Consider the following 27,788-nt stretch of genomic DNA (forward strand, 5'->3'; position numbering starts at 1 on the left):
AGATTAGGACATTAAGGGAATAACTTAACAGCAGGAAAAAGTGTGCTAATGTTTCTATTTACATGCTTATGAGGCAAGGTCTGATAGTTCCAAAATTCTGGTTTCTCACTCATGAGTTTTGGCTTTATTTGTTTTGAGTTAGAGGTTTGAAGGTGAGAAACAGTTAGTCGCTCACATACTTTGCTCTACTAGTCTGCTTCCTATATGAGGCACATCACGTTTCTTTTTGTAAGTGGGTTTTTTGAGTTTAAAAGATGATGAGAGAATGAGATTTGAGTGCCTCATTGATATGAAGCTGCTTTAAGCTGTGTCAGATCAGTGGCCTGTGTAGTCCAGAACTGTCTCTTCTTCATCGAAATGCATGTGCCCTTCCATTGAGATATGCTTCTCCCCGAGGGGATTGGCCCCAATTTCTCAAATCTTTAGAAATTGCCCCAACCCACCCAGCACAATGATGATAAAGCACCTACTTTTGGTGCTGTGTAATAAAGCATACTATTTATACTATTTATTCACTGGATATTGGAACTTGTAAAGGGGTGTCCTTGTTAATCTGTTTCTTATTCATAGGACTCCTTCTCCTGGAATAGAGTAAAGAGATGATTGTAGTTTCTCATATTTGAATTTTAATGCTCCCAATATTCAGAGTACTACAGGGTACAGATTCCAATAAATCTTTGGTCAAGGACCTTCCACAAAACAGCTCCTGGGCCTTCAGGTGTGTGGGGGGTGGGGAGTTATAATAAGTTTTTTTGGGGGGAGGGGGAGAGTTGCCAAGTTTAATCTATAGACAAGGGTGCTCAGTTGGTAGTTTTGTTCATTCCATTGCATATCATGATGCTTCTCTAACACTATGTTACTTTCAGAAAATAAAACTCTTTTTACCTACCCAGTTCCTTGAGGTGGAAGGCCCACCCCCCCACCCCCGCTCCTAAAGCAGCTAAACATTGCTGTGCACGTTAGGAGTGAGTGTGCTCCTTATTTATGTGTGTTAAACCTTCACATGGCAAAAACAGCAGTTACTCTTTCTTGGCAGAGACCTTCCCATCTGCAGCATTCAGCTGTAAATACAAAGGACTCAGTCACTTCACAAGCAGTTTATATCCTGAAGAAACCATTTGGCAAGGCCTGTCAAACTTTGCGTGACAACAGCCTTTGGGGCTTTCACTGCAAATTTGGCACCCTGTGGTAGCATTGTTCCCAGCTTTTAAAACTTTTTGCTAAGTTAGTTTGGCAGCATGTGCAAAAGGGTAAGGAGTGGGGGGGGGGGAGTGTAGAAAGATGAGAAATACAGCAGATTTCACATAGTTTATGTGGAAATAATGTATCTTAGCTCTACAGAATTGGCTGCTGCAGAGTTAAGGAACATAAAAGAATTGAAAGCAAATTTAGGACTTCATTGGAAAAAAAGTTAACTTTCCTTGAACGAACAGTAGATTAATACGGATTACAAGGTTCCAGCAGAGATTGAAGCAAAGAGCTACTGGCATCCACGTGTGGAAGTTCCTAATTCTCTTTAAAAACCAATTTTGTGGTTTGGTATTATCTCTTCAGGATTTGCTTAATGACCCTGAGGCATAATTACAAAAATCTGAACTATTTCCCTATTTTTAGACATGTTTCTAATTTAAATATTTTCGAAACTATAGTTAGGGATAAAATGCAACACAGGGAATTATTAAATATGGGGTTGTATCTCTCTCCACCGCCCCATTTATCATTTTAAAGGTTTTGCAGTTACTTTCTCCTGAAGGAGTCAGACTTTATGCCTAGACATTCTGAAGCATTGTGTTATGCTAAGAAGTCTCTCTGAAGCGTGACACCCAGGTCATTAGTGTCAGCCCGCTGTTCTGTCCCCTCCATCGACCAACCCACCAAAGTCCACTTGGTAATTCTTATTAACCCAATTCATCCTGGCTTTGCTCTCTGGTCACAGATTATAAAGTGTGAAAATATTTCTGTAAACTAAAGATAGATAATGCCTAGCCTGTACTTCTGTGATCAGAAAAGGCTTTCAGGGTGTTGATCTTTCTAGAAAACAATCTTCCCCTGGGATATTTCTACCGTATGATATGTGATATTTGAAATAATTACCTCAATCTAGGTCAGTGCAAGAAAAGTTTCCCCCCATAAAAGGTAGCAGAAACTTCTTGTTTACTGATTGTTGTCTTTTCATCCCTAAATGAATGTAGATTAATCCAGAATTTTTGAATTCATCCTAGCATCTATTCATTAAAATGTAATTATATTCTTGTTTTGTACCTAATGTGTTGTAGAAGTGCTAATGATAAAAAAGACTGGTAAAAAAAGAAAGAAAGGAAAGACAATCAAAATCTGATTCAGAATATTAGTTGCAGGGCAAATTAGCATAGCTCTTATCCCTCCCCCTTTCAGTACCCAAATTTGCCTTGCCACAATGCAAAACACAGGGGACCACAGTATTAGCAAGAAGAGTGAATGTGAGTAGGGATTCCTTTGTCTTGAAATTCTAATGTGATCTTTTTCATTTGCCGAAACTTTTCTATTTTTGCTTTGGAAGAAATCACTTTAGTTCTCGCAATACTATTCATAGTTAGTCAAGCTTTTTAAAAGTTAAAGAAAAGTTGCAGAGTTGTGCTTAAAATTAATTGTGCTTTCTTAATTCAATGCCAAAATGAACTTTTATTTCAAAAAATGGGACAGGGAGGAGGAAACCATTGGGAGCTCTGAATAGGAGGAATCTGACCTTTGACCACTGAGAAGGCTGTGTCAGAAGTAAAGCAACTGCCTTCCCACAGTTGAAGGAGAAATAGGCATTGATCACCATGAGCCCTACCAAGTTGACTGACCCCGAGGAAACAACTAAAGGGCCACTGTCGACTGCAACAGTATAGCTACACACAAATCTGAAACTTGGATAACAACTAATAGTTTACTTCCGGTGGGTGAAAGAGAATGCTAACTTTCAACCACTTCCTATACAATTTGCCCATGCCTTATTCTTCTAAAGAAGAAACCCAAGGCATAGTCATTACGGGACTTGGCTCCAAACATCATTTTTGTGTGCAGAAGCTCTGACCATTTTATTTATTTCTGTGCATTTTATTTTGTTTCCTTTTACTTCCATACCATCTTCTCCAGGCCAAAATAACTCCCTCGAGATTATACACAACATAAACTTGCATGGGATGCTTGTCTCCAATGCTCTCCTTTCAGCTGTGGCTCCTATGTCATATCATGTGCTTCTCTGGAGGATCTCCTGATCCCCTAAAGTAGATTTTGATCCTAAGTACCATTGGCCTGGGCAACCAATAGCAACAAGCAGCAGCAAACACCTGCTGCCCTGCCCACCATTAAGACAATGGCTTGGATCCTAATGTGAGTTGTTAAGGAAGTTCACAGATTTCCTTTCTCCTTCTCTCCCCTGCAGCCCATCCCACAGTGCTCAGGAGTTGCCCTCACAACCCCGATAAGTTTTTTTTATGGCCACAGGTGGCTGCAGTGGAAGCAAGAAGATGAAAAACTTTCCTTCTGTGATTTTCATTAACTTTGGATCCAAAGCAATAGCATTTGAAGCAAGAAGTAATGTCTGCCCTGCATTGCAACTGGGGTGGTGGCAGCACAGCAGTGGTGATACAGCTTTTAGTCTTAGCAGAAGTAGTAATGAGAGTGGCTCAGGACCAGTCTGGAACAGACTCTAGCTGCTCTTTGGTGATAACTAAACTGAACAGGAGAAGTCTTATCGGTTTATAGGTCAATTCATACCGTCCTAACATGAATCCTACTCTCTCCCCCCCCCCCAAAGTGCTGCACTCTCACTACAGTGGGAATTAGTTCAAATGGTATCCAAAAGAATGTAATTTTGCATGCGGCCATAGAATTACTTGTCATTCATTTCTGCCCTGTGATCAGTTGCAGGGAAACTTCTGCATTGTACTGGTGTAAGATTCCTGTGATGCTTTTTCAACTTTATTTCCATTATAATTTATCAACACATACAGAACATGCCAAGCTATAACTGCTTTTCTTTTTAGAAGTTTGCAGGACAGAGTTTGCTTATACAAGAGTCAGTCAGTCAGTCAGTCAGTCTGTCTGTCTGTCTGTCTGTCTCTCTCTCTCTCTCTCTCTCACACACACAGCCCCCCCCCCAAATCTTGAGCTAAGGTGTCATGCTCTTTCCTACGGGCGAATATGTGATAGAAATTGAATGTCCACTTATTCCAAGTTGTACATGGTTTTGAACTCTGTGTTCTATGAACCTATGGAGGGAAAAGCCTGCTGAACAAGATGCTGAAAATAGTGTTAGCTGCCTAGAATCCCTCTGCATTCCCCCTTAATAGAAATGCTCAGCCATATTCCATTTATCTGGTATCTGCAGTGGTGGGAAGATATTTTTTTAAAAAATGCCTTTCTTCAGCTTTTTTATATAAGTGTTTAGTGCCTTGATGAGACAGCAGTCACTCAAAAAGGGAAGACTTTCCTCACCACTTTGACTCGAGTCATCCTGTGGGAAAGGAAGCTAACTTATTCTAAACTGTAGGTGACCCTTGCCTTTTTTTGTGAGCAATGAAGACATAATGGGGGCCCAGCGAAGGTTTAGCGGAACCCCCACAGCCATCTGCGCACTTCATTGGCAGAAGTGCCTTTCACTTGAACTTGCATTTGACAAGTGTGTTCTGTCTTTCTCATTCAGAAGGGTCCTTCAAAGCCAGCTAATTGAAATGCTTGCACCCCTCTGTTCCTTTTCCTTTTGTCACCCCCCCTCTCCCCCCCCCATTTGCTTAAATTGCAGGGCACTAGTATTCATGGTTAATGAGCAAAAAAAGCCCATGCAGTTCTAGAGCTACATTTCTTTTAAAAAGCAAAACTGTATAGGAAAGTTTCTGAGTTCTGTCCCCCCCCCCAGCCCCCAACCCCTCATACCAGCGTCTGAGAATCTAGTTTAGTCTAATAAAGAAGCTGAACACACACACACCCTTCCCAAGTTTCTGTTGCACACTTGTTAAAAATTCTTTTTTGTCTTCCTAGCCCTGGACTTTATGAAATGAAACACAAATCAGGCCCCTGGAATAAAAGGTTGCATGTATGCCTTGTGGCATTTGGAATGAAACTATTCACTGCCTGAATGACTATAAATAGAAAGCCAGGAGCTGTCTATTTCTCAACTAGGGGCTCCCTGTAAAGGAGCACCCTTCCCAGTAAAAGGTGACTTTTGAAAGAAAACTTTGTTCTTTCCTTGTGGGAATTGAATTGCTCAGGAATTCTTCTCCGTGCACTTCTGGTTAGAAGGCATTAATCTCCAATTTATTTTTAACAACAGCATTCTCTGTGTAATAAATGTGTATTCTTGGACCTGTAGCCAGATATGCCATCTCATCTGTGGAGTTCCATGTAAAATTCTGAATACAGAACAAACAGTTCTCTTTGCATTTTGCTGCTGAAAGCTTTCTATTGGCTCTCTTCCAGCTGTCGGCTCCTTTTTATCTTGTATTCATTTTTTAGTAAGAAGGCTAAACTAGTGGTGCACAGGGTTTTTTCCCCCAGGTTTTGAGAGACAGAACAAGAATCGTGATTGATTATTATTATTATTATTATTATTATGATTATTATTATTATTATTATAAAAGATTTTATTCTCCCGATGGACTTCTGAAGTTGCCGACATAAGAACTCCAATAGCTTACTGTTGCAGTTCTTCAGGCAATTTGTTTGGTTGATTTGGCCGATATGAATGCTCAGAAATCCCCTGTGTTGTGCACTTATGCAAATGCAGTTTCAGAGTACTTTCTCCTCCCCTTTTAGGTTTTTCTAAAGAAACCAGGAGACGCCGGGAGGGGAGTTGCTCATTGACTGGTATAGTTCTACTGGCTTTGATGGGGCTACAAGCGTGAAAGTGGTGAAAGTGGTCAATAAATCATCCGCCTGAGCAGGCAATTTTAAAAACTGTCTTACACCACAATTGTTTGAGTTGTGCGAAGGGGAATTCACACCTAAGTTGGAAGCTTTCTGCAAAATTAACATATGAAATTTAAATCACCTCCCTGTTAAGTCATTTTGTTTTAGCTTCTAGGTATCTTTTCATTTCTTTCTGTGATTGTATATGCAAATTACCGAGGATAGATTTGCACCCCGGTCTTGGTTTTTAGTTAAGAGGCATCTCTTATTATGAAAGCTTACAGCATTAACCTATTGAAAACTACCTATTATATTTAAACTTCAGCCTTATTTTTGAATAAAAAGCAATAGGAAACAATTATTTGAGGCCTATCTTAATTTTGTATACTGAATTAATCTAGAACTGGGAAATGGCCATACTTCAGCTTGCATGAGGAAATGACGGAAAATGGTTAAACTTAAAGACGATTGATTACTCATGTGGCTGAACCATAAGAAAACCTCTAGGTGGCTTAAGTTGTTTTTAACACACACACCCCAGTTGAACATTGGCATAGGCAAACAATATAATGTGCCATGTCTTTCCACTTAATATTGGTTGCCTCTTGGCTTTTATGATTGCAGTCGTTCGTATGTCTGCATGCTGATTTCAGTGTAATGCTCCATATGTTTTGCTTGTCACCTTTTATTGTAAGACTTCCTTCACCTAAGGTGGCCCCCTGCTGCCCTTTTGCATGGCAGCTCCTATAGGTAGCCCTGCTGCCTTTTCCCTTTCTAACTTTCCCTTGGGAGCCTGTTGAGAACTATTGAAGACGTTGAATCCATTGTCAGTTTTCATCTTGCTTTGTCTCTGCGGACTTTGTTCATCATTTACTACAATTTTACAAGGGTTTTTGAAAATGTCGTCTATCATCCATTCATAGATGTAAATTTTCCATTCAGTTGTTCATTCTGTTTACAGTGGCTAGATTCCCCCCTCCCCCCGTAATGGCCATTTGCCTTCTTAAATCTCTTCTGGAGATGTTTAATTTCCTTATAATACAACATCATAACATGGTTGCTTAAATGTTGATTGAGGTCCTACGCTGAAATTTCTGAACTTTTAAAATATGCTACCATTGATCAGTTGTTTTCTAATGCTAGCGTCTGCAAAAATATATATTAAATGTATAAAACTGGTTTAAGCATGTTTAGGTACTGACAAATAGTTTCACCATGTTAGATGATTATACAGCTGAGATGCTGCTTGGATTTTGAACTGACCTTGTTGACTGGACTTGTTTCCTAATTGCATCAAATTGTAATATTTTAGAGGATGACGGACTATGAGTTTAGCTGCAATGATACACACATCCTTGTGTATTATTGAAAATCAATTGGATTTAATTGGACTAAATGCATGCAAGATTACAGCCAGTGTCATGACTGCTACTGTTAGAATAGTTCCCATTACCAGGTCCTCTAGTAATTGTCTGTCACTTGGTGAAAACCAATGATGGAGATTTACAAAGGAAGTCTAGCTGCATAAGAACTGGCATGCAAATTTTCTTACCCCAACTCCGCCTAAGTACTCATTATTTCATTTCAGCACTAATCACTATCTTTGGATCTAATTCTCACTGCTTTGTTCGCTTGTTCAGCCTTCCAGTATATTGCTGTTTAGGACTATGACTTGCATTTTGAAGTTCAAGCATTTAATTGCTATTGTGAAGTCATTATGAAAGATTTCCTTGTGCTAACATCCAAATTTCCATGCTGAATTCTTAACACTCAAAAATATATTAGTGAAATGCTGTAAGATAAAAGTATATTGCATGTGTTTTAATCTCTTCCAAAAGTGTTATAGCCCCTATGCTATTTATACCACTTTAAAACAAAATAATGTTGTCACCTACTATGGCCAACTAAAGACTGCTCTTAAAAAAAAATCCTGCTATTGCTCAATATATTCTCCTTTCAGTGTGAGACTTTTTATTACTTGGTGCCATGTGCAACCTAATTGCTTTCCATATTGCGGAATTGGAGAAAGATTCTCAGCTAACTACTGTAAATGTGAACATGCATCAGACTTCTCTCTTCCTGTGGGAGTTATCTAGGATAAGATTTATCTCTAGCTTTACTTACTGCTGCTATAGTAAGATGTGGGCTTGAAAGAAGACTGGAGAAATGGATTTGACCAAAGCTTAACTGCCAGTGGTCTTCTACTGTAGCAATAACAAGGCCAGATATTATGAATCTTGTTAAAACATAACACAGGCTATGGATGTCCAGGTCTCAATATATATTTTTTCAATATATATTTTTTTATAATTGCATTTAAACTTGATAAGCTAGAGGTGGCCCAAATTACTCCGATCAAAATGAATGTAGAAAGTGAAACAACCAAAAGCTTAACTGGGGTCCACTCTGTCCATAGCAACTTCTGAAAATAGGGTGTGTAAAACCTTAGAATTTATGTGTGCCACAAAGTACATGTTTATGTGGTCAATACTACTTCAAGAGCCCTGGAGTCAGCCCTCCCCTGTTTTTGTAACATAAAAACAAAACTGTGTCGCTGACTGTACAGCAAAAAACCCATGACAAGAAACTTCAGGGGTCTGTTGGATGCCAGGGGTATTTTTTCTGCTCCATCTTGGCCTCCAAAAAGAGAGAGAGATGAACAAACTTTTTAAGCAGTTGGAAATGGACGTGGGGGGGGTATGGGGTGAGGCGCTGCAAAATTTGGTTGGAAGCTGCATGTAGTGGCCTTTGAGGAGGAGGAGGAGGAGGAAGCAGACTTTGCAGAAAACAAGCAATATAGATTTACTCCTCTTTGTGGGTGCATCTTGAGCTCACAATCTTTCAGTCACATTTCCTTGTTTTCGTCACTGTGTTGGGATCTCAAGATACCAATAATTGATATGTGGGTGTGGGTGTGAGGGGGGTTAAGCAAAGGCACAATCGTCTCCTGCAGCTTATCTCATGGGTGGGGTGGAAGCTGGGTCCTTTTACTCCTGCATCATGTCATGCATTTTAATTATTAACTTTATAATAAGGGAGGGGTTTCACAAATGAATGTTCCAAGTGTATAAAATCAAAAGCTTTTACTAAAAGGTTAACAACAACAACAACAACAACACAAAGCCATAGTAACAAGGAACACATGACTGGAGAGAGCTTTTCTGCCCTTGCTGTTATATGCAAACCTAGTAACCCTTCCTGCTTTTGACCATTGTAGTGTAATTTGATTTTTCATAGCCTTGTTCACCACTTGAAGCGGTATGGAAGGTGGTGTGAGTGAGCTGACATTGGTTATACTCAGAGTTGACCCTTTGAAATCAATGGAATTAAGACCATTGATTTCAATGTGTGTACTCCTAGTAGGACATAGTTTGATATCACCCAGTGTTCAAATTAAGGTACAGTCTAATGTATTCAATTCTGGGGGGGGGGGCATAGCAAAGTGGCAGAGCAATTTCAATATATGGCATCTCTCTCTCTTTCTCTCTCTCTCTCTATATATATATATATATAGTAACTTATTATAAAAGCATTAGGTAGCTGATGGTGGGAAAAACCTCTGCCTGAGACCCTGGAAAGCTACTGTCAGCCAGAGTAGACTGCGCTGGGCAAGAACATCAAATAGCCTGGCCTGGCTAAGGCAGCTTTCCCCCTCTTTGGGCCTCAGGCTGAATGGAGGCAAGCAGCTTGCCACTTACTCCCCTTTCAGCCTAGCTGCCAGGCGCCAGATGTGTGCATGTCCCTGTGTGCCGCTCTCTGCTGCCAGCATTTTGCTAGCAGCAGGAGGGCATGTGCACATGTGGCACCATCCTCTTTGCTTGCTTGCTCCAAACCAAACGGGATTGGCTGGTGGTGGTAGCAAGAAGTTCCTCTTCTCGATTCCTGCTTGGCTTTATGCCCAGCTGTTAAAAGTTCAGGATCCTTTTCCTTATTTCTGTCTGTTCACCCGAGCGGCTGCTGCTGGTAAATAACACTCCTCAGTATGGTGCTGCCTCTGCGGTTGGGTTGCCATCTATTACCTTAATCTTTTAAGAGACACATTTCCCCCCCAGGCTTTTGTTAAAGCTAAGCCCTGTCTTCTGTAATAATTAATTATTTGTATTGATGTTCTGTATATTGATGTAACCTTTGTGTTTTTAATTTTGCTGCATACCACTTAGAGGTAAATAAATGGATGATGATAATAATAATCATAATCATAATCATAATCATAATATTTTCCTTAATATTTGAGGGCTGTCCTTTGTATGTAGGAAATTCCTCCTAGGCTCTCCTTTCCCATTATTCCTGCCTGGCATGTTTGCATGTAGGTACCATGTTTGAAAATAGCAAGGATGACAGAGACCTTTGCTTCAAGATGATAAAGGGTCTGGAAACCAAGCCTTATGAGGAACACTGGAGGGAGTTGGGTGTGTTTAGCCTCGGAAAGAGGAGATTAAGAGGAGATATGATAGCTGTCTTCAAATATCTAAAGGGCCATCACATGGAAGATGGAGCACGTTTGTTTTCTAGGACCCAAACCAATGGATTCAAGTTACAAGAAGGTAGATTCCAACTAAGCAGGAAGAATTTCTGGTGGTAAGAGCTGTTCCACAGTGGAACACACTCCCTCAGAAGGTGGTAGACTCTGGGCGTTGTTAAGCAGATAGCTATCTGTCTTGGATGCTTTAGTTGAGATTTGTGCATGGCTGGGGGTTGGACTAGATGACTCCCAGGGTTCCTTCCAGCTCTATGATTCTTCCGTGTCCTCTTCCATTCTCAGTGGATGTACAAATTGCTTTCCTCCAAGGGGCAAATACAAATAGTAAGGAGGCAGGCTTTCGGTTGCTAATAGACACCTCCAGAATTTGCTTCCTGCTAAAATGTATAGGCCTGAAAGTCCTGCAAAAGCTGAAGAAAAAGCTTGCGCTTCAATTGCCATTTCAGGGGTTAGGGATATAGGTGTGCGTGTATTAGCTGTATGACTTTTGCATGCTGTCAGTCTGTCATATATTTAGACCTCCTGCTGCCTGCCCTGAAGGTATACTGGAACAGGATTGAGCAATTCTGTGAATATAAAGAACAGAAGACTTGTGTAGAATTCAGTAATAACTAGAATCAGAATTAAGGGACACTTCTTTTATTCAGGCTAAATCCCAAAGAAACTCCCAAATGATATTTATTTCATAGAATTATGGAATTGTAGACTTGAAAGGGACCCCAACGGTCATCTAGCCCAAATCCTGCAATTATTTATTTATTTGTATCGTTATTTAATTATATTTGTTGGTTGCTTTCCTCACAAAAGCAACTTAAATTTAATTAAAAGACATGCAACCAATAAAAGCCTAAAAACACATACTTAGAGAAATTCTCTTCGGGGGTATTTCTCAATAGTTACTTCATTCCCATACTCAATGAAACCATTGCCTAATTTATTAACTTAATCCCCCATAGATCACTTAGGCATTTGTATCCACATTTGTTATTCCTGTATTGAGTGTTTTGATGTAACTCATAGGTGAACAGTACAATCCACACCGATTTCTACTTTTTATATATAAAACAAACATTGCAATTGTATGGAGACTTCCAGTTGATACAAAACACAAGTACATATGTTTCTACTATCATAATAAACATTAATTTTTAGAATCTGTTTTAGGGTTTTCTTTGAGAAATCTAATTGACCCCACCTCCTACAATCCTGCTTTGTTGTTTTATGGCAGGCATCCCCAAACTCGGCCCTCCAGATGTTTTGGGACTACAACTCCCATCATCCCTAACTAACAGAACCAGTGGTCAGGGATGGTGGGAATTGTAGTCCCAAAACATCTGGGAGGCCAAGTTTGGGGATGCCTGTTTTAGGGAATACTCATACATTGTTGTTTTTTAAACCATCCAGCAGCAACAACCGCCTTTTCTGCTGTTGCTTGACTTCTCCCAGCTATTAACCTTGCAGGTTACAGGCCCCATTGTAAAAAGCAGCTGCACGTGGAAACTGATTGGAAATGGGTTGGGTAGGTATGGCCAAGAGTAGTAACACTACCACTACGATTTCTTACTCACCCTTCACTATAAGGTTCCACAGCGCATTATGGCAATTAAAAAATACAATATTAAAACACGTTTAAAACAAATTACAGCCACACTAATAGGATGGGTCCTGAAATACCTATCAGGTATCAAAATGAAAGAGGAGTGTTTTCAGCACGCAGAACACTTGTATAGAATTCAAATAATAACTGGAATTTGAATTCAGGGACGTTTCTTTTATTGAGGATTAACTTGATCCAATTCGTATGGCGGTGGCAGCAGCAGCATCTCTTAGTAGCAGCAGCAGTAGTATATTTGGCCAGTCAGTTCCATATAATTTCTCTCTATAGCTCAGAGCTAGAGCCCCTGATGAGCATGTGGAAGGTCCACGTTCGATCCCTGTTATCTCCTGGTGATGCTGGGAGAGATTTCTGCCTGAAACCCTGGAGGGTTGATGATGCTGAGCCAGGCAGGTGAATGGTCTGACACGGTATAAAGTAGCTTCCTATAATTATCTGAATGTTTCCCATCATAGTTATGATTCACAACAGAGGGCTTTATTTGTACTATTTTAAAGTTCTTTCTAATGTGTGTACCTTTGTCTGATTAACTAGTTCCAAATAAGTCTTGGACACAGAATCATCTGCATTATTATTATTATTATTATTATTATTATTATTATTATTATTATTTCATTCTATAACAAACAAAAACAATTACCCCCCACAGTTTAAAGGCCATAGCTTGTCTAATTAACCAAAGGCCTGGGAGAAGAGGATTGTTTTTGCCTGGCATGTAAAGATATGTAAGAAAGATGCCAGGCGAGCCTCCCTGGGGAGAGCATTCCACTAGCAGGGAGCCACCAGAGAAAAGGCTCGTTCTTGTGTTGCCACCCTCTGGATTTCTCTTGGAGGGGGCACACAAAGAAGCGCCTCAGATGATCATCGCAGGGCCTGGGTTGGTTCAGTCCTTGAGGTATGCTTTCCTAACTACAGAATAGATAGAGGATAACTGGCTTGCTTGGGTAGATGAGTTGGAATGAGATTGAGGGAGGACTAAGGCTTGAATGATTAAGCTGCATGAGCATTTAATTTTCTTTTCCATTATAATGGATCATTGTATTGCTTTGGAAATACCTTTAAAGCAATGGGTTAAATTTTACAACTGGCAAGTGCGGAAGACATTCCTGCTGTAGCTTACTGCACTTCCCATAAGTTGTTCCTAAGGCCCAAGGGATCCTCCAAAACAATATTTGAACTGGTGACTTGCCCCCTTGTGTAAGCAGATGTATATTTTCTTTCTTGGAAAGCGCACCATTAGAGCCAAGCTCATTTAAAAAAAAACTAAATTAAATCTTCTCTTGAATGGATACACAAACATATGTGTATATCTACAGGTGTGATCTTACGATATTCATTACATAGGTTAAAACACAAATGGATGCTTCCATATTTATGAGCTGTAGGCCTCGAGTTTAAATGAGGCCATTACTTAATATCTCTCCAAATTTTTGGCAAACAGAATTGTACATGTGTAGCTATCGGCAATGAAAGTCCCTGATGCGTATTAATTCAAGGTGGGGAGAGTAACATGCATTGATCTTTAATTAGTCAACGGAGCGCAGTTTGCAGAATCTTGTTAGGTATTAATAGACGCTTGTGTTGCCTGGGGGTAGGGGGAAAGAATGGGATGCGTAATTGAGCCTATCTCTAATCATTCCTTATGTCATGAAATTCCAGCCAGACACAATCAGTGTGCCTTGCTTTGGTTTTGTCAGTGGGAGCCTTAGAGAGTGTTTGTGTGCAAAATCCGCTTTTAACTTGCTATGCTCTTGTTTTGTAATGCAGGGGAAACACTACTTAGGGACAGACATTTGCTTTCTAAAGAACGTTATCATCCTTAATGATGAGACAGTGAAGGAAGGCAGCTACCAGAGAAGGTTAAGTTTCAGTTGTCTTGGACATGACATAACAGCTACTAATCCATGCTACCCATTGTCTTGCCTGATGCTTGGCTTTGGGAGTTTATGAAAACAGAAAGCCACGTGTGTTTGGTAGACTTCCATATTTCACGGTGAATTTACACTCTGGGTTCCCTGCCTTCCAGAACGAGTAAAAGAAATTGGTATAGGTTGGACACCCGAAAAAACTATTTGAGGAGCAAAGAAAGATATACAATGAATTATTGGTGCAATGGAAGATCTGAAATTATAGAGTTTAATTGAACCATGTCTGAATTGAGGCTATTACTCAGTTCAGGTAAAACAAAAAACTTCTTAGTTTCATGGTTTAAATAGTGTAAATATTTGAGTGTCTTTGAACATGCACATGAAGAATTATATATGCATTAGGTAAGGAATGTCTTTCAAAACTACCACAATTGGGAAAATAGAGGCTATTGTCCCCCTTTTTTGAAAAAAAAAGCACACACCTACTTTAGTCGGGATTGCTCTCCCAGTGTTCATAAGCATGACACTGCACGCCTTCTAAAAATGGAAAGGATGCAAGAGTACGTTGCACCCCCCCCCCCCGAAAAAGCCCAAAGCTCACTCTTGATTTAACCTGAAGTAGAATCACAGGGGTGATGTGATGTCTCAACATGCCCTTGGTTTGTATTGAAAAGCTATATTTTGAATGCAACGTGTCACAACTTCAGTCAAAGAGCTCATTGTAGCATAGAAGCTTCCATTATCTTTCCCTTTTACTGGGCAGCTGCTCTCTTTTTTCTAATCACATTTGGCTTTATTAAAATGTTTTGCATGGCTTTAGCATGGATCAGACTAATGAGACCTAGGAGGGAGCAAAAGGAATCCTAAGAAGCAGAAAGGCTGACCTGCGTCAAACCCAAAGGTGCATGTGAAAATGGTGACCCATTAATAGTGTAGGCTAGGACATGACTTTTGAAATCAACAGGTAGAAGATATCCAAAATGTGGCCTATTGTTTATTTGTCTTTAGTTGCTAGCTAGACTGAGGCAAGCATATTTATTAGTCCTTTATTGGAATAGATATTGAATCATTTTGTTTATATTTTTGCAAAATTTATTTGCAGCCTGCTATATTGGACCTCAGAAATATACAGCAAACCCAGCCCAGAGAAATACCTGGTTGGTGGATGTTGTTTCTCTCTCTTCCCTCCCCAACCCCATTTCTTTCATTCATCTTTTCCTCATACTTTCTCCTTAGAGGAACATTGGGGCTCTTTGAATAAGCAAATTGATATGTTGTTAAATGCATTTGGTAACTTGCACCAAATTATAAAGGAGAAAAAGCAGCATATATGAATCATTGTTAGTCATATGAAACTTCTCTTCCTTTTTTTTTATTTTTTAACCTGAGTTGCACTATAATTTATTGGTGCTGACCCATACTTGTGAACGCAGTAGTTTAACAGAACTGGGATTTATGGTCATTGCAGGTCTAGGCGAACAACTCAAGTTTCCGATTGTGTCACAAGAACATATAGCTAATCTGCAGTGCTAACAAGTAGGAGAGCAAAGGTAGCATCTTTAGAGGCAGAAATTCTCCATGTGTCTGGATAGACATGGTGCACAATGCACTTAAATTATATTCTTTCTTTGGAGTTATATTCTTTTCTGAGTGTAAATTGGAATCTCAGCCAACAATAAAATAGAACAAGACTAAGCAATGAAGGAATGGAATGTATTTCAGCCTTGGTGCGAAGTCAGAATCACATTCGTTTGTAAAATAAAACGTGTGAATAAGCTGTGGACATTGGCTTCATTATAACTTTCCAGGATTGTTCCATTCTATTGAGCAGCTCTCCCCTTTCGATTTTTGCTGGGAAGTCCATTGAGCCTTTAGAGGGAATAATTGTCTTTAGGTTGTGATCTTTCATGGGTTGTCCTTTAAAAAAAAAAAAGCTGTTTGCTAGACAAAAAGATAATACATAACTGTTGTGTAGCCAATCCTAAGACTACATCATGCTTGCAAGCGTGACCCTTGGGTGATGCAGAGAAAAGCTAAGCCACACATCACTGAACATGTTGTAGATATTAAAATAGTTTGACAGAGGGAAAACCTCTATTATAAATTGGGGTTTGATTTGGAGAAGTCTCCGGTGTTGGATCTCATTTGGAATATCTGAGAAGCCAGTCCTAAAAGAATTGCAGCTTAGTTTAAGGGTGTGTTTAAGTTGCGGCAGACTAAGTGTGCCTCACTTGTCAAAATTTTTAGTGAAGCTTTCTGTGTTGTTAAAGGTTTCCCTTCAACTAATTATCTCATGCAAAAGGAAGTGTGCATAGTAGATATTTGTTATGGTTATGTTTGCAGCTTATTAGCATAATTACACAGAAACGGGGATTGAAGTTTCTTGTTTTATAACAATGTTGTGGTTCACAGTTGCCATCACAGCTGGTGAATTATCTGTTCACAATGCATTCCATATGTGCTGGAGACCACATTGAGTAGGAATTTACAGGGCACAAGAGAGGAGTGTAAATAGTGGGGGTAGATATGCTACTCTCTCCCCCCTCCCCTCCATCCTGAGAATCCATATATGAAAGGCTTGGTAGAACAATGGGGGGTCATACTTTGTGTTTGAACTTCAAATGAACATTCAAATGCAATTTAATTTTGGCCAAGGGGCCTGAGCATTGGCAGGAGCAGTTGGCTGAACTGCAGATAAATATCAAACTTTATTATAGAGTGCCTATAGGGTATGAGTGTGTCCAGAAGAACTCTGCTTCTGATACTTCCTAGATAGTGCAGCAGGGAGGTTGTAAGGAGAGAGTTACCACTGGGTCTAATAGTAGCATGGACTTGTTCAGGTTCACAGCCCACTTGTGGAGGCATTTCATAAGCACCTGGTTTGTGTGGCGTTTGAAAACCTGACAGTTTTGCAGATTTAGATTCAATAAGTTTACTTCCCCAAAAGATACTCCAGACTAGCTGTCTACAGCTGGGGTTCTGCATTATTTAATCCACAGATATAATTGGAGGATGAAAAATCTAACACTCCACCTCATTTGGTGTTTGAGAGCACAGCTCTTAGTTGCTTTAGCCAGCAAGAACGAAGGGAGTCTAAAGTATCTGAAGGGCACCCGATTGGGGAAGGCTGCTATAAATCAGCGGGACCTTGCAGCAAATGATTGGGCCACTGCAATTGATGGAACTTGTTTGAGTAAATTTGGTAAGGTTTGCAAGATTCTATTTTAAGGGCAACTTAAATATCCAAAGTGTTTTAAAACAGTAGATTGCACTTTCAGAAAGAGTTGTAATTCAAGTCTGAACTAACTTCTTGATTTCAAGGCAATTTTTGCAATGTGGATTACATTAGGATCATATGCTGGAACACAGTAAGCGTAAAAACAGTAGGTTTGGGACGTAAATTAACACCACCATTCAAAATAAGATTTTACCCACATGTCAAAGAAAGAGATTTGATGATGTGGTTAGAAAAAAGCAAAACCTTCAAATGCTAGTTATATAAATAGTTTTATTCCAGGCAGGATCTGAAGCAGATAAAGGCCTTGTTTACACACAATGCTAAGCCAAACTATGGCTTAAAAGCCTTAAAGTAGAAGAGTAAATGTGTTGGTGGATATTTAGAAAAGTGTCAACAATTTGCTCCCTCTCTGCTCTTGCTGCCATGCTACTGGAAGCTAAACCATGGTTTGGCTTATTGTTGCATGTGTTTTGCCTCACACAAACCATGAGCTGTAACCAAAGTTTGTTCTTGACCTATTGCTTGTAGGTGACAAACCATGAGCCCAGGTTTTCACATAATGCTAAGCCAAACCATGGTTTGGATCCTGGTAGCATAGCAGGATGCTGGGGATGGGGTGGGTGGGAGAGAGCAAGCACTGTTAATTATCTAACTGCACCAGCATGCTCGCTCATTAATGCCATGTGTTACATACAGACGAGGCCACAGAAATATCTCTGGCTGCCCCACTCAGTGACGGGCGGTTTACAATATGAAAACACAATAATACAAAACATAGTAACAAACTATAACTCCTCCCCTCACTTGTCATCACTAGCTGTAAATTGCTGGATATAAACAATTATTATGCAGGGATTTTGTTTAGGCATAGATGTACATAGTGATTGATTTTGAAACATAAGGCATAATGCTTCAACAGTAAACATGAACCAAAGAATGCCAAAATTCAAGACGAGTTTTGCATACCTTAAGAACTTCCAGGTGATTGGTTCAAAGTGTGGCCTGAAGGCACATGAGACCGCCACCTTGCTGAAGGCGAGCAGGTCAGTGCCTGGAAACCACATGCATATCACCTTGGATTGCATGATTGAAGAAATGTGGGAAATGTAAGAAAACAAATACTGTAAATAAAAGGCCTGGTTTAGGGTTGACACTAAATCATGGTTTGTTTAGCTTGACTGTGGTTCATCAGAACCGGACTCACTAGGCTCGCTAACTGGAGGATCATAAATGATGGTTTGAAGCTGGCTTGTCAATCTCTGCTTATACGGTAGCTTTTTGTTATATCAAAATCTGATACTCTTTTTTTAAAAAAAACCTCCTAGTTGAGTTTCAGCACTACCCACCTGTCTACAGAGACACAATGTAAAAGCAGTTCAAAAACAAAACTGCTCATGCGGCTAAAAGCCTGCCTTGTGACTTCTATGTTTCTGTCCCTTGTCACTGCCTGGCAACAGGCTCCTTTCCTTGCTCACCCCTTCCCTGACAAGGTCTTCCTCTCCAGCCCAGCTGCCTAGAGCTCCAGCAGCGTTGCAAGAGGGAAACTGTCAAAGAGACAATGTGCTGTTTTACCCATTATCTCACAAGGGATATGTTAAAAGCTCTGCCAACAGTTATACAGATGCAGTCACAGAGTTTGACCTAAAGGCCTCCGTCAGCCATTCTCACTTGCTTCTGCTGACACCTGTTTGTTCTGCTGCTTGCTCACCAGTTAAGTTTTTGCAATGAAAACTACAAGCTTTGGGAAAACAGAAAGGCAGTTCCCTTCTTGACCTATTTGTATGGATCCAAGAGGAATTCAACTGACTGCCACTAAAAGCACAAAAGCTGGACTAGATAGACCTTGGTCTGATCCCACAAGGCAATTCTTATTAAGGAGTGATCAAACAATTATTGTAGTTGGACTGATTATATATTCTCATGCTTTTTCAGGTAATAAACATGGATGGAACCATGAGGAAAACTCTCATAGAAGATAAACTTCCACATATATTTGGATTTACTTTGCTGGGTGACTACATCTATTGGACAGACTGGCAGAGGCGGAGCATTGAAAGAGTTCACAAAATAAGGGCAAGTAGGGACATAATCATCGATCAGTTGCCAGACCTGATGGGCCTTAAAGCGGCAAGTGTCACTAAAGCTGTTGGTAAGTGAAGACAACGTACAGTTGATTTGTGCTGGGTTCCATAATAATAACTTTTGCAGTAAAAGCAATAGTCGGTTTGTTAGTGTGTTAAGTAGGAAGACAAACTTGCATTGGTCGAATCCTGTGAGTTCCTTGTCTGATGGAAAAGGGGATCTTGGGGAAGTCTCCTCTTTGTCCCAAGAGCTGTCAGATTTATGAGAATCATGCCTAACCCATCCCCTGCAGTGAGTTTGGGGATGAAGTGAGGGAGTGAGTATGCTTCTGGTCCCCATCAGTTTTGAGCCCATTGCAGGGGCTTTTACTTGGATAATGCAAAGCAAGTGGCAGGTATGTTCATCACCCTAATATGTTTCCTTGGCTGCCCAACAGCTTTCACTTGTGTGCTATTTCCAAGCTGCCAGGGATTTTCTTGGTGGCAAAGGGGAAAATGCATGCATTATCATACCATTGGACCATGGCAGATCGAGGGCCTGGGAAGAGAGAACTGCTGATTAATTTTTGCTCCCTATATAATTTTTTTGTGGCTGATATCAGGAGTTTCGAGCATTGATAGGCTCCCTTCAACCCTGCTCAACCCCACTTTTCAAATCTTATTTCCATCCTCTCTACTAGCAAGTTATGCATAGATGATTGTGAAGGGAAGGAAGCTTCCTGCCCAGTCCATGACCAAAAAGATTATGTGGGCTGATCTTGGGGAAGTTCAATAAATCCCCCCACACTTTTCCATGTTTATATTTATGATGCAAAATGAGTAATTTGTCGTGCATCATTGCAAATGAGAAACAAGTGTGCTTTTTAGAGATGCACTGGATAGGCCACAAAGCATACCCACTTGTAATACCTTCCCATTTTAGGCTTAGTGGCAAAAGGCACACATCATTAGCAGCAGATTCTATTATGCTCTCTTGACCTATTTTTATGTCTAGAGAGGCTTTCAGTTTAATTATGATGTCTGAAAAGAGCGACCATTTGTTACCCTTCATGTCTGCAGATAGAAGGATCTATATTGCTCCTATGTGAAAGCCTGCCTCCTGTCTTTACTTATTAACTGAGTTCATGTTTCACCCTATTCTTGTACTTGTGAAGCTAGCATTTCCCCCCTTACTGGAGTCACTCTACAGCTTCTTTATTCACTTCGTTATCCCCTCCACAAAGCCTAAGCTAAGCACTTACCCAGCTTCCTATGTTGACATTTCCTTACAGGTCAGGGGTGGGGAACTGGATTTGGCCACTGGGCTGGATCCAGAGCTGGCCCGCCCTCCATTTTTGACAGGTTGGCAGAGTCATATTTGCTGCTTTGGAGTCATATTTGCTGGCTGTAGGAAAGACAGTTTCCAAGCCTGGCCTTGTGATAATGCAACTTAACACTCTTGTCTCCAGGGTGTTTAGGATTTTCCAGTTGACCTGGAATCTGTTGCACTTCAAAAAGTGGATCAGTTTTGGTGTATGTAACTCAGCAATAATAATAATTTTGATACTAAATATAACAGTGGGCTGCTGGGGAAGGTGTATGAGGGATCTATTTTGCCAAAGTAGTAAAAGACCTTTAGTGGTGAGGGCAACATGGAAACTGGAGCATATTTGCCATCTGTATTGGAAGCTGAAATTGGTCAAACATAGAATTGTAGAGTTGGAGGGGACCAGTAATATTTTGCCCACAACCCTGAGTCTCATGCTCTTCCAACTGAGCTATCCTAGGAATGATGTGGGGCATTTCACTGACCTTTCTGTACACAGTCAAATGTTTGCATCATGTCAGGGTAGACAGGAACGTCAATTCAGAATAACATAGTAAGCATTTATTATGGATGGGGGGGGTATTTTCATAGCCAGAAGTGCTACACATATATGGCTTTGGTAATCCATACATCAACCCTGTAAATGTAGGTTAGTACTGTTCCAATGTTGTGAGTGGAGGCTTGCCTAAGGCCACCTAGTTATTTCATGGTTTCATGACTGAGGTGAACATTTCAACTAGCTCTCTAATAGGAACGAATAAACAAGTGGGGAACGATCCTTTAAGCAGCTTTCTTCAGACAGACTCCTCCTAAGAAGACAGGTCCATTGAGTTGACATAGAGTCTGTTTTGAGGTCATTTTGGGCACATGAGGCAGTTTTCAACTAACTGGGCTAGTGCAAGTATTTGCAGCAGCCCCCCATGTCATGCCCATATCTGCTTTAGAGGGTTTGGGGACACTCCCCAAGAATAGATTTAGGGGGGCACATGGGGTAGAGGATGGGGAGAACATTCTGTTGCACAAGGAGAAACTTTTGAGCTTTCCTCCCATCTCCTTCTTCCCTTCCCTCCCTCCCCAATGTCTATAGCCATGGGGTACATGACATTCTATCTTAGCCAAGTTTTCTTCTTCAAAGAACTGTTTTCCTTTCCAGGAACAAATCCATGTGCCGAGAACAATGGAGGCTGCAGCCACCTGTGTTTCTTCACCCCTCAGGAGTGCAGATGTGCCTGTCCCATTGGACTGGAGCTGCTGAGTGACATGAAAACCTGCATCATTCCAGAAGCCTTTCTTGTTTTCACCAGCAGAGCAGCTATTCATAGGATTTCTCTTGAAACAAACAATAACGACGTAGCCATTCCTCTTACTGGTGTCAAGGAAGCTTCTGCGCTAGACTTTGATGTGTCTGACAACAGAATCTATTGGACAGATATTAGTTTGAAGGTACTCATGGCATCCGAATATAACAGATCGTTTTGTATGCACCTAGTTTCAGTACACTTCCTCCACAACAGTAGTCTGATAATAAATAAATTTGTCCTGTAGGTCTTACAAAATATAACACTTGGGTGAATGTAATGAAAAGCAATAAAAAAAAAATTAAGGACTCTAGCGTGAGCTTAATAAATCTGTTTGATGTATATGTGGAAATCAGGAAGTGTAAATAGTTTGTAAATTGTGTTACAAGAACATGCATATGAACATAAATATTGTTCCGATAATGTCTCTAAAATAGTTGTGGGGTTGTTGTTTTTTTGCTTTGGTGCCTTGAATTTTTTTTTTAATACATATTTTTCTTTTCACTAATAACTTTAGTAAGTGAGATATTACTTAATTTAATTTGTGTTCCTGAATGCTTGTAATATTTCAACAAAATTGTTTTGTAGACAATAAGCCGAGCTTTCATGAATGGAAGTGCAATTGAGCATGTGATTGAGTTTGGCTTGGATTACCCTGAAGGAATGGCTGTAGACTGGATGGGGAAGAACCTTTATTGGGCAGATACCGGGACCAATAGAATTGAAGTGGCGCGGTTGGATGGGCTGTACCGACAAGTTCTGGTGTGGAAGGATTTGGACAACCCAAGGTCTTTAGCTCTTGATCCATCTAAAGGGTAAGGAAGCTTTATCCTCCCCCCACCCCCAGCATAGTAACAGTAATAGGCAATGCTATACTATACATGTTGAGGTTAGGGGCCAAAGCTAATACACATGTCTTGTCAATTCAAATAGTTTGTTATAATATAGCAACGATTAGGTTGTGGTTCCTGTCTGACTATTTGGAGTCTTTCAGACAAGCTGGTATTATCAAGGAGTTGGAAATTGCTCGTTGAAGATGTCCCTAAGATTATGAAATGGTCTTAAAAACATTATCCTTAATTTTTTTTCTTGGCTTGTGAAGATGTTGTCCACCTGCCTTCCAGTTAAGTGTCTCACTGATATCTTAAGTTTCATCCCATGATGGCTATACTTTCCCTCGATGGTTGGAAGCAGTATGCTTCTGAACCAGTTGGTGGAATCATTGGGGAGAGTGCTGTGATGTTTAGGTTCTGCTTGTCGGCTTCTCATGGGTATCTGGTTGGCGGCTGTGAAAACAGGATGCTGGAGTAGATGGGCCACTGGCCTGTTCCATCAGACTCTTCTTAGGTTCTCATGTTCCTGTTTTTTTCTTTAGGCTTAAAGACTTATTTAAAATGAAAGGGAGAATTTTCCATTCCAACAGGATGCACAAAATGGTTTTGACAGCTACACAGCCCCTGGCCAACCATAGACTTCTCCCACAACCTCCCATCTTCCTGCTCCAGAATAATCCCAGAGAGAATAATTTATGAAAAGAGTACCAATACTAAATGTAGTGTTGGTTTTCTTATGCAGACTGCTTTAACAGTTCTTCATGGAAGTAAAAAGCAGGTTACAAAATGTTATCATATCATAAATAAACAGAAATTTCTGAGAAATTTGCTTTTAAGTTATGAAGGAAGATCTAAAGAATCGCAAGGAAAATCAATTTGGTTGGGTTGGGTTGACTTCTACTTATATAGTCACAAGAATGCTGGTCCTTTATGGCTCTAGACTTAAGGGTGTAAAATACACAAGGGGTCATCCAGTTGCTTCCAAACTCTTGAGTTCTCTAGAAATCAAAAGGTTGAATGCTCCTACACAAATGTTGGTTCTGTAAAACGTCGTTGGGATTATTGTGATAACCAGTGTCTATACTGTATGCTATTTCGTATACTCAAGCTGATAGGAATCTTCAAATTTCTGAAATACTCATTGAAACAGAATATGTATTGTCTAAGTGTTCAGCATAGTTCAGTTAATATTGTTAATCATTAGTTAATAAGCACCTAAAATCAGTTATTACAAAACTCACAATACATTGTGTTGTTTTCTTTTTAAATGTCTGGAAGTAAACAAAGGTCTAGGTACATTGTCTTGATATGGCTTAAGCAGCTAATTATGGTTTCTGATTTTTAATTGCAGGTACATGTATTGGACAGAGTGGGGTGGCAAACCAAAGATTGTTCGGGCATACATGGATGGTACAAACAGCATCACTCTTGTGGATAAAGTGGGCCGTGCCAACGATCTCACTATTGATTATGAAGATCAAAGACTCTATTGGACTGACCTCGACACAAGCATGATCGAATCATCAAATATGCTTGGTAGTATGCCTCTACTTGGAAAATATCAGATGTGATGTACAGAAAAGTTTCTATATAAATTAGGTGGCAGAATTCTCTTAAACCAGGAATTACACAAATTCAGTCCAAGAGTTCCAGGCTTCAGCTTTAATTTTTATATGTGTCTTCGTTAGTTTTAATATCAACATTTAATGAGATACTCAGTTCAACAAACTGAAGAAAACATGCTACGTATAAAAACTATTCTGATTTGCTAAACTGGGCAATGGCAATATCATTCACTTCCTTGTAAACGCTCTTGTAAGCTTTATATGAATTTATAATTTGGCGTAAAACTTAATTTGGAGGTATATATGAGCATATTTAAAATTCTTAAATATTCTTTGTATTTTAAGATATATTTTTTAAAAACCCACTAAAATATTTGAAAGCATTGGCCTGTGAAATGAAAGAAAAATCTGAAGCAACTGTAGCTTCAGTCAGTCAGATTTTATAGTTCTTAGCAGCTCTTCTTAACAGTTCTTACAATATAAATCATACAAAAACCAAGAGTATGTTAAACAATCAAAGAAGTAGCTCCTTTGATACATTCACCGCCCATCCTCAGAATAGCATTTGCAGCAAAATATAGGCTGTAATCGGGTGCAGGGAGAGGGGTTTGCACGAAAATAGGCTTTTCCATTAAGTGAAGCTGAGTTAGTAGATCCCAAATGGTTTTATTTATGTGTTTTTGTATGTGTGTGTGTGAGAGAGAGAGAGAGAGGGAGAGAGAGAGAGGGAGAGAGAGACTGAGATCGAGACCAAAGCACTCATTGGGAATGTTCAAGAATAAATACTGTTTTTGAGTTCCAAACCTAGTTCAGTCCTTTCCCCCCAAAGTGCAATATTGTGCAGGTTTTCCTGGGCTGGGGGATTGGGAATTGTAGAGTGGCCGTGATGGGCAACCTGCCTTCATGGTAATTAAAAGGTCATTGGTGATCATTTAAAATCCTTGTGGCATCCAAATTAGACACGGTATGTTTTGAAAGCAAAAAAAGAAAAAGTTAAAATCTATCTCCCGCAATTAATCTTTTATCATTTGGCTACCTAATTCTCATTTTTTTAACATTTATTAACAACATATGTTCATGTTTCCTCAGGACAAGAGAGGGAAATAATAGCTGATGATCTACCTCATCCCTTTGGCCTAACTCAGTACAGTGACTTCATCTACTGGACAGATTGGAACCTTCACAGCATAGAAAGAGCGGACAAGACAAATGGGAGAAACCGGACACTAATTCAGGGACGTCTGGATTTTGTGATGGATATATTGGTTTTCCACTCATCGCGGCAAGATGGCTTCAACGACTGTGTACAAAACAATGGACACTGTGGGCAGCTGTGCCTGGCTGTACCCAATGGCTATACTTGTGGCTGTGCATCTCACTACACGTTGGATCCCAACAGCCGGAACTGCAGTTGTATGTGTTTACCTTTTTCTGCAGTTGTATAAATACTTGCAACTATTTTCTCATAGCGAGCCCTTGGTTCACATGCATGCCTTCATTGTACATGTTGGCTGTGTTCGTGTGTGTGTGTGTGTGTGTGTGTGTGTCTATTTAAGTGTTTCTGTACTACTGTTGGGATTGGCAAAGTAATTTTTCCTCAGAACCCCATCCCCTTTTAATTAAAAAAACACTTTTTTTGCAACACATGTAATGCTGAATGTGCGCAAGTTAAATGCGCATAAGTTGCAGGCTTACTATATAACACACATGCATATTCTATCGAAATACATCATGTAAATGCACGTGGGAGAGAAAGAGTTGGAACTTTGGGAGGGATCCGCAACTGATGCTGCCAGAAGCATCTGAAGAACATCCCACCCTTGGAGGTTGTACTCTCTCTCCCTTTCTCCGTTCTAGCCCACCCCACTAAAACAGAGTCTTGGCTCAAGTGCATGCAGGACAAAGCAAGAAAGTTGGAGTGAGGTAGAAGATCCTAAGAAAGAATTTGGAAAGGAAAAGCTAGCTAGAGGAAGAAACCACTTATTTCCTGCTGTAGGGCAGGCTGGGCAGACTCATTAACTTCCTTCCAGCACCACAGAGCCTGCATGCCTGATCAGGGGTGGTTCTTCATCCTCCATCAATCATGAAGTGCTAATTCTTCCCCTTGAATTAGCACTAGTCCCAGCAGTCTCATGATGTTGCTCCTTCCCAAGTTGAATGATGGGTGGGTGGAGCAGCACAAAAGAAATTGGTAGCTTTAATTTGCTTTTACTCCAACCCATAAGTACTTGCATGCAGCAACCAACTGGATGATTATGGCTGTTTGTGAGGGTCTGTATGCATACTCCCCCAATGTATGCTTGGTTAGGATGGCCTAGCAGTCCTCCCCCCCCCCCCATCCCCAAATTCAAAAAGATTGTGAATGGTTGTTTCAAACTTTTTAGAGTCATATCCACTTGAAGGACTATGCATTTATTTTGTTTTGTTTTGTTTGTGATAGAGAGTAGGCTGGTTGGTTCTCTGGGGTTTGGAGCTGATCTATTTAAGACACTGAAACCAATTATATTGTAACATAGTTCCCTGAAACAGACTGTAAAGTCTTATGACTTAATCGCAGCTGTTGTGCATTTCAGAGGTTTCCAAAAACATAACTTTGAGATCTGCAATAACTTCAGCTTTACCTTTTGGAGGAAATGCACTATAGTGTGAAATAAAAAGTTTTGGGATTTCTTTTCTCTCTGTGAGCAGTGGCATAATAGTTAAGTTTCTAAAATAATCGTATTGTTGAATCATTTGCTCTTCTGCTATACTGATTGATAGTTATGTTCCAGTTGAAAATATGATTCTAAATTACTCTTTAACAGTCTTAAACTGTTAACTGTGCAAAAACAATAGTAAAACTTGCAAGCTGGAACATTGCTTCTTTCTATTTTTTGATATTTTCACAAATGCAGTTCTTGAGCCTTCCTGTTTTTGCCACGATCCTTGTATTTATAGATGGTGATCTTAACTGTTCTCTTTGTTCTTTTAGCACCTAGCAGCTTCTTACTGTTTAGTCAGAAGACTGCAATAAGTCGAATGATACCAGATGACCAGCAGAGCCCAGACATCATCCTTCCTATCCATGGTCTAAGAAATGTCAAGGCTATTGATTATGATCCATTGGATAAATTTATCTATTGGGTAGACGGACGCCAGAATATTATTAAAAGAGCCAAAGATGATGGCACTCAGGTAAGTTTAAAATAATAATAACAACAACAACGGTATATGTCTATCTGTTGGTGTATGTTTTCGTAAAAATGTATCGCAGGTGAGACTTGTAATATGATGTTCTAGAGAATCTCCACCTTCTAAGAATAGGGCTCCTGTTTGGGGCTCAAAGCATTCTGGGAAAGGAATCTGTGGTGTTTCTGAGGCCTTGGAGTAGAGAGCCTTCATTGCGTTCAATGCCCTCCCAGCATTCCTTCTCCTGCTGCAGTAGAGAGCTGCCAGCCCCAAATCAGAGCGTTTCATAGTGAGGCAACACATAATTATTGAAAAGTGAGGAGGAAAGCTGTCTTTTCTTTCCAATACATTCCGTTAATAATTCTAAGAAGTGGGAAGAACCACCCAGTCCGAGTACCCCTCCCCCGATGCTTAGTTTATGATGTCAGGAGCTTGAGCAGGCCAGTTCCCGCCCTCCCCCTG

General features: G+C 40.1%; 1 protein-coding gene across 2 annotated transcripts in view; it reads left to right on the forward strand.

The window, feature by feature from the left end:
* The window catches only part of LRP5 (LDL receptor related protein 5), a 121,706-nt gene that overhangs the window by 69,292 nt on the left and 24,626 nt on the right, over positions 1 to 27,788 (forward strand). For both annotated transcript variants that reach the window (XM_082192051.1, XM_082192052.1), the window contains exons 8-13: positions 19,008 to 19,224; positions 21,616 to 21,905; positions 22,349 to 22,575; positions 23,945 to 24,129; positions 25,248 to 25,571; positions 27,130 to 27,332. In XM_082192051.1, coding sequence (XP_082048177.1) covers positions 19,008 to 19,224; positions 21,616 to 21,905; positions 22,349 to 22,575; positions 23,945 to 24,129; positions 25,248 to 25,571; positions 27,130 to 27,332 — 1,446 coding nt within the window. The remainder of the gene's footprint in view (positions 1 to 19,007; positions 19,225 to 21,615; positions 21,906 to 22,348; positions 22,576 to 23,944; positions 24,130 to 25,247; positions 25,572 to 27,129; positions 27,333 to 27,788) is intronic.

The sequence above is a fragment of the Podarcis vaucheri genome (assembly GCF_965113315.1).
Source record: "Podarcis vaucheri genome assembly, chromosome: 1".
Lineage (NCBI taxonomy): Eukaryota > Metazoa > Chordata > Lepidosauria > Squamata > Lacertidae > Podarcis > Podarcis vaucheri.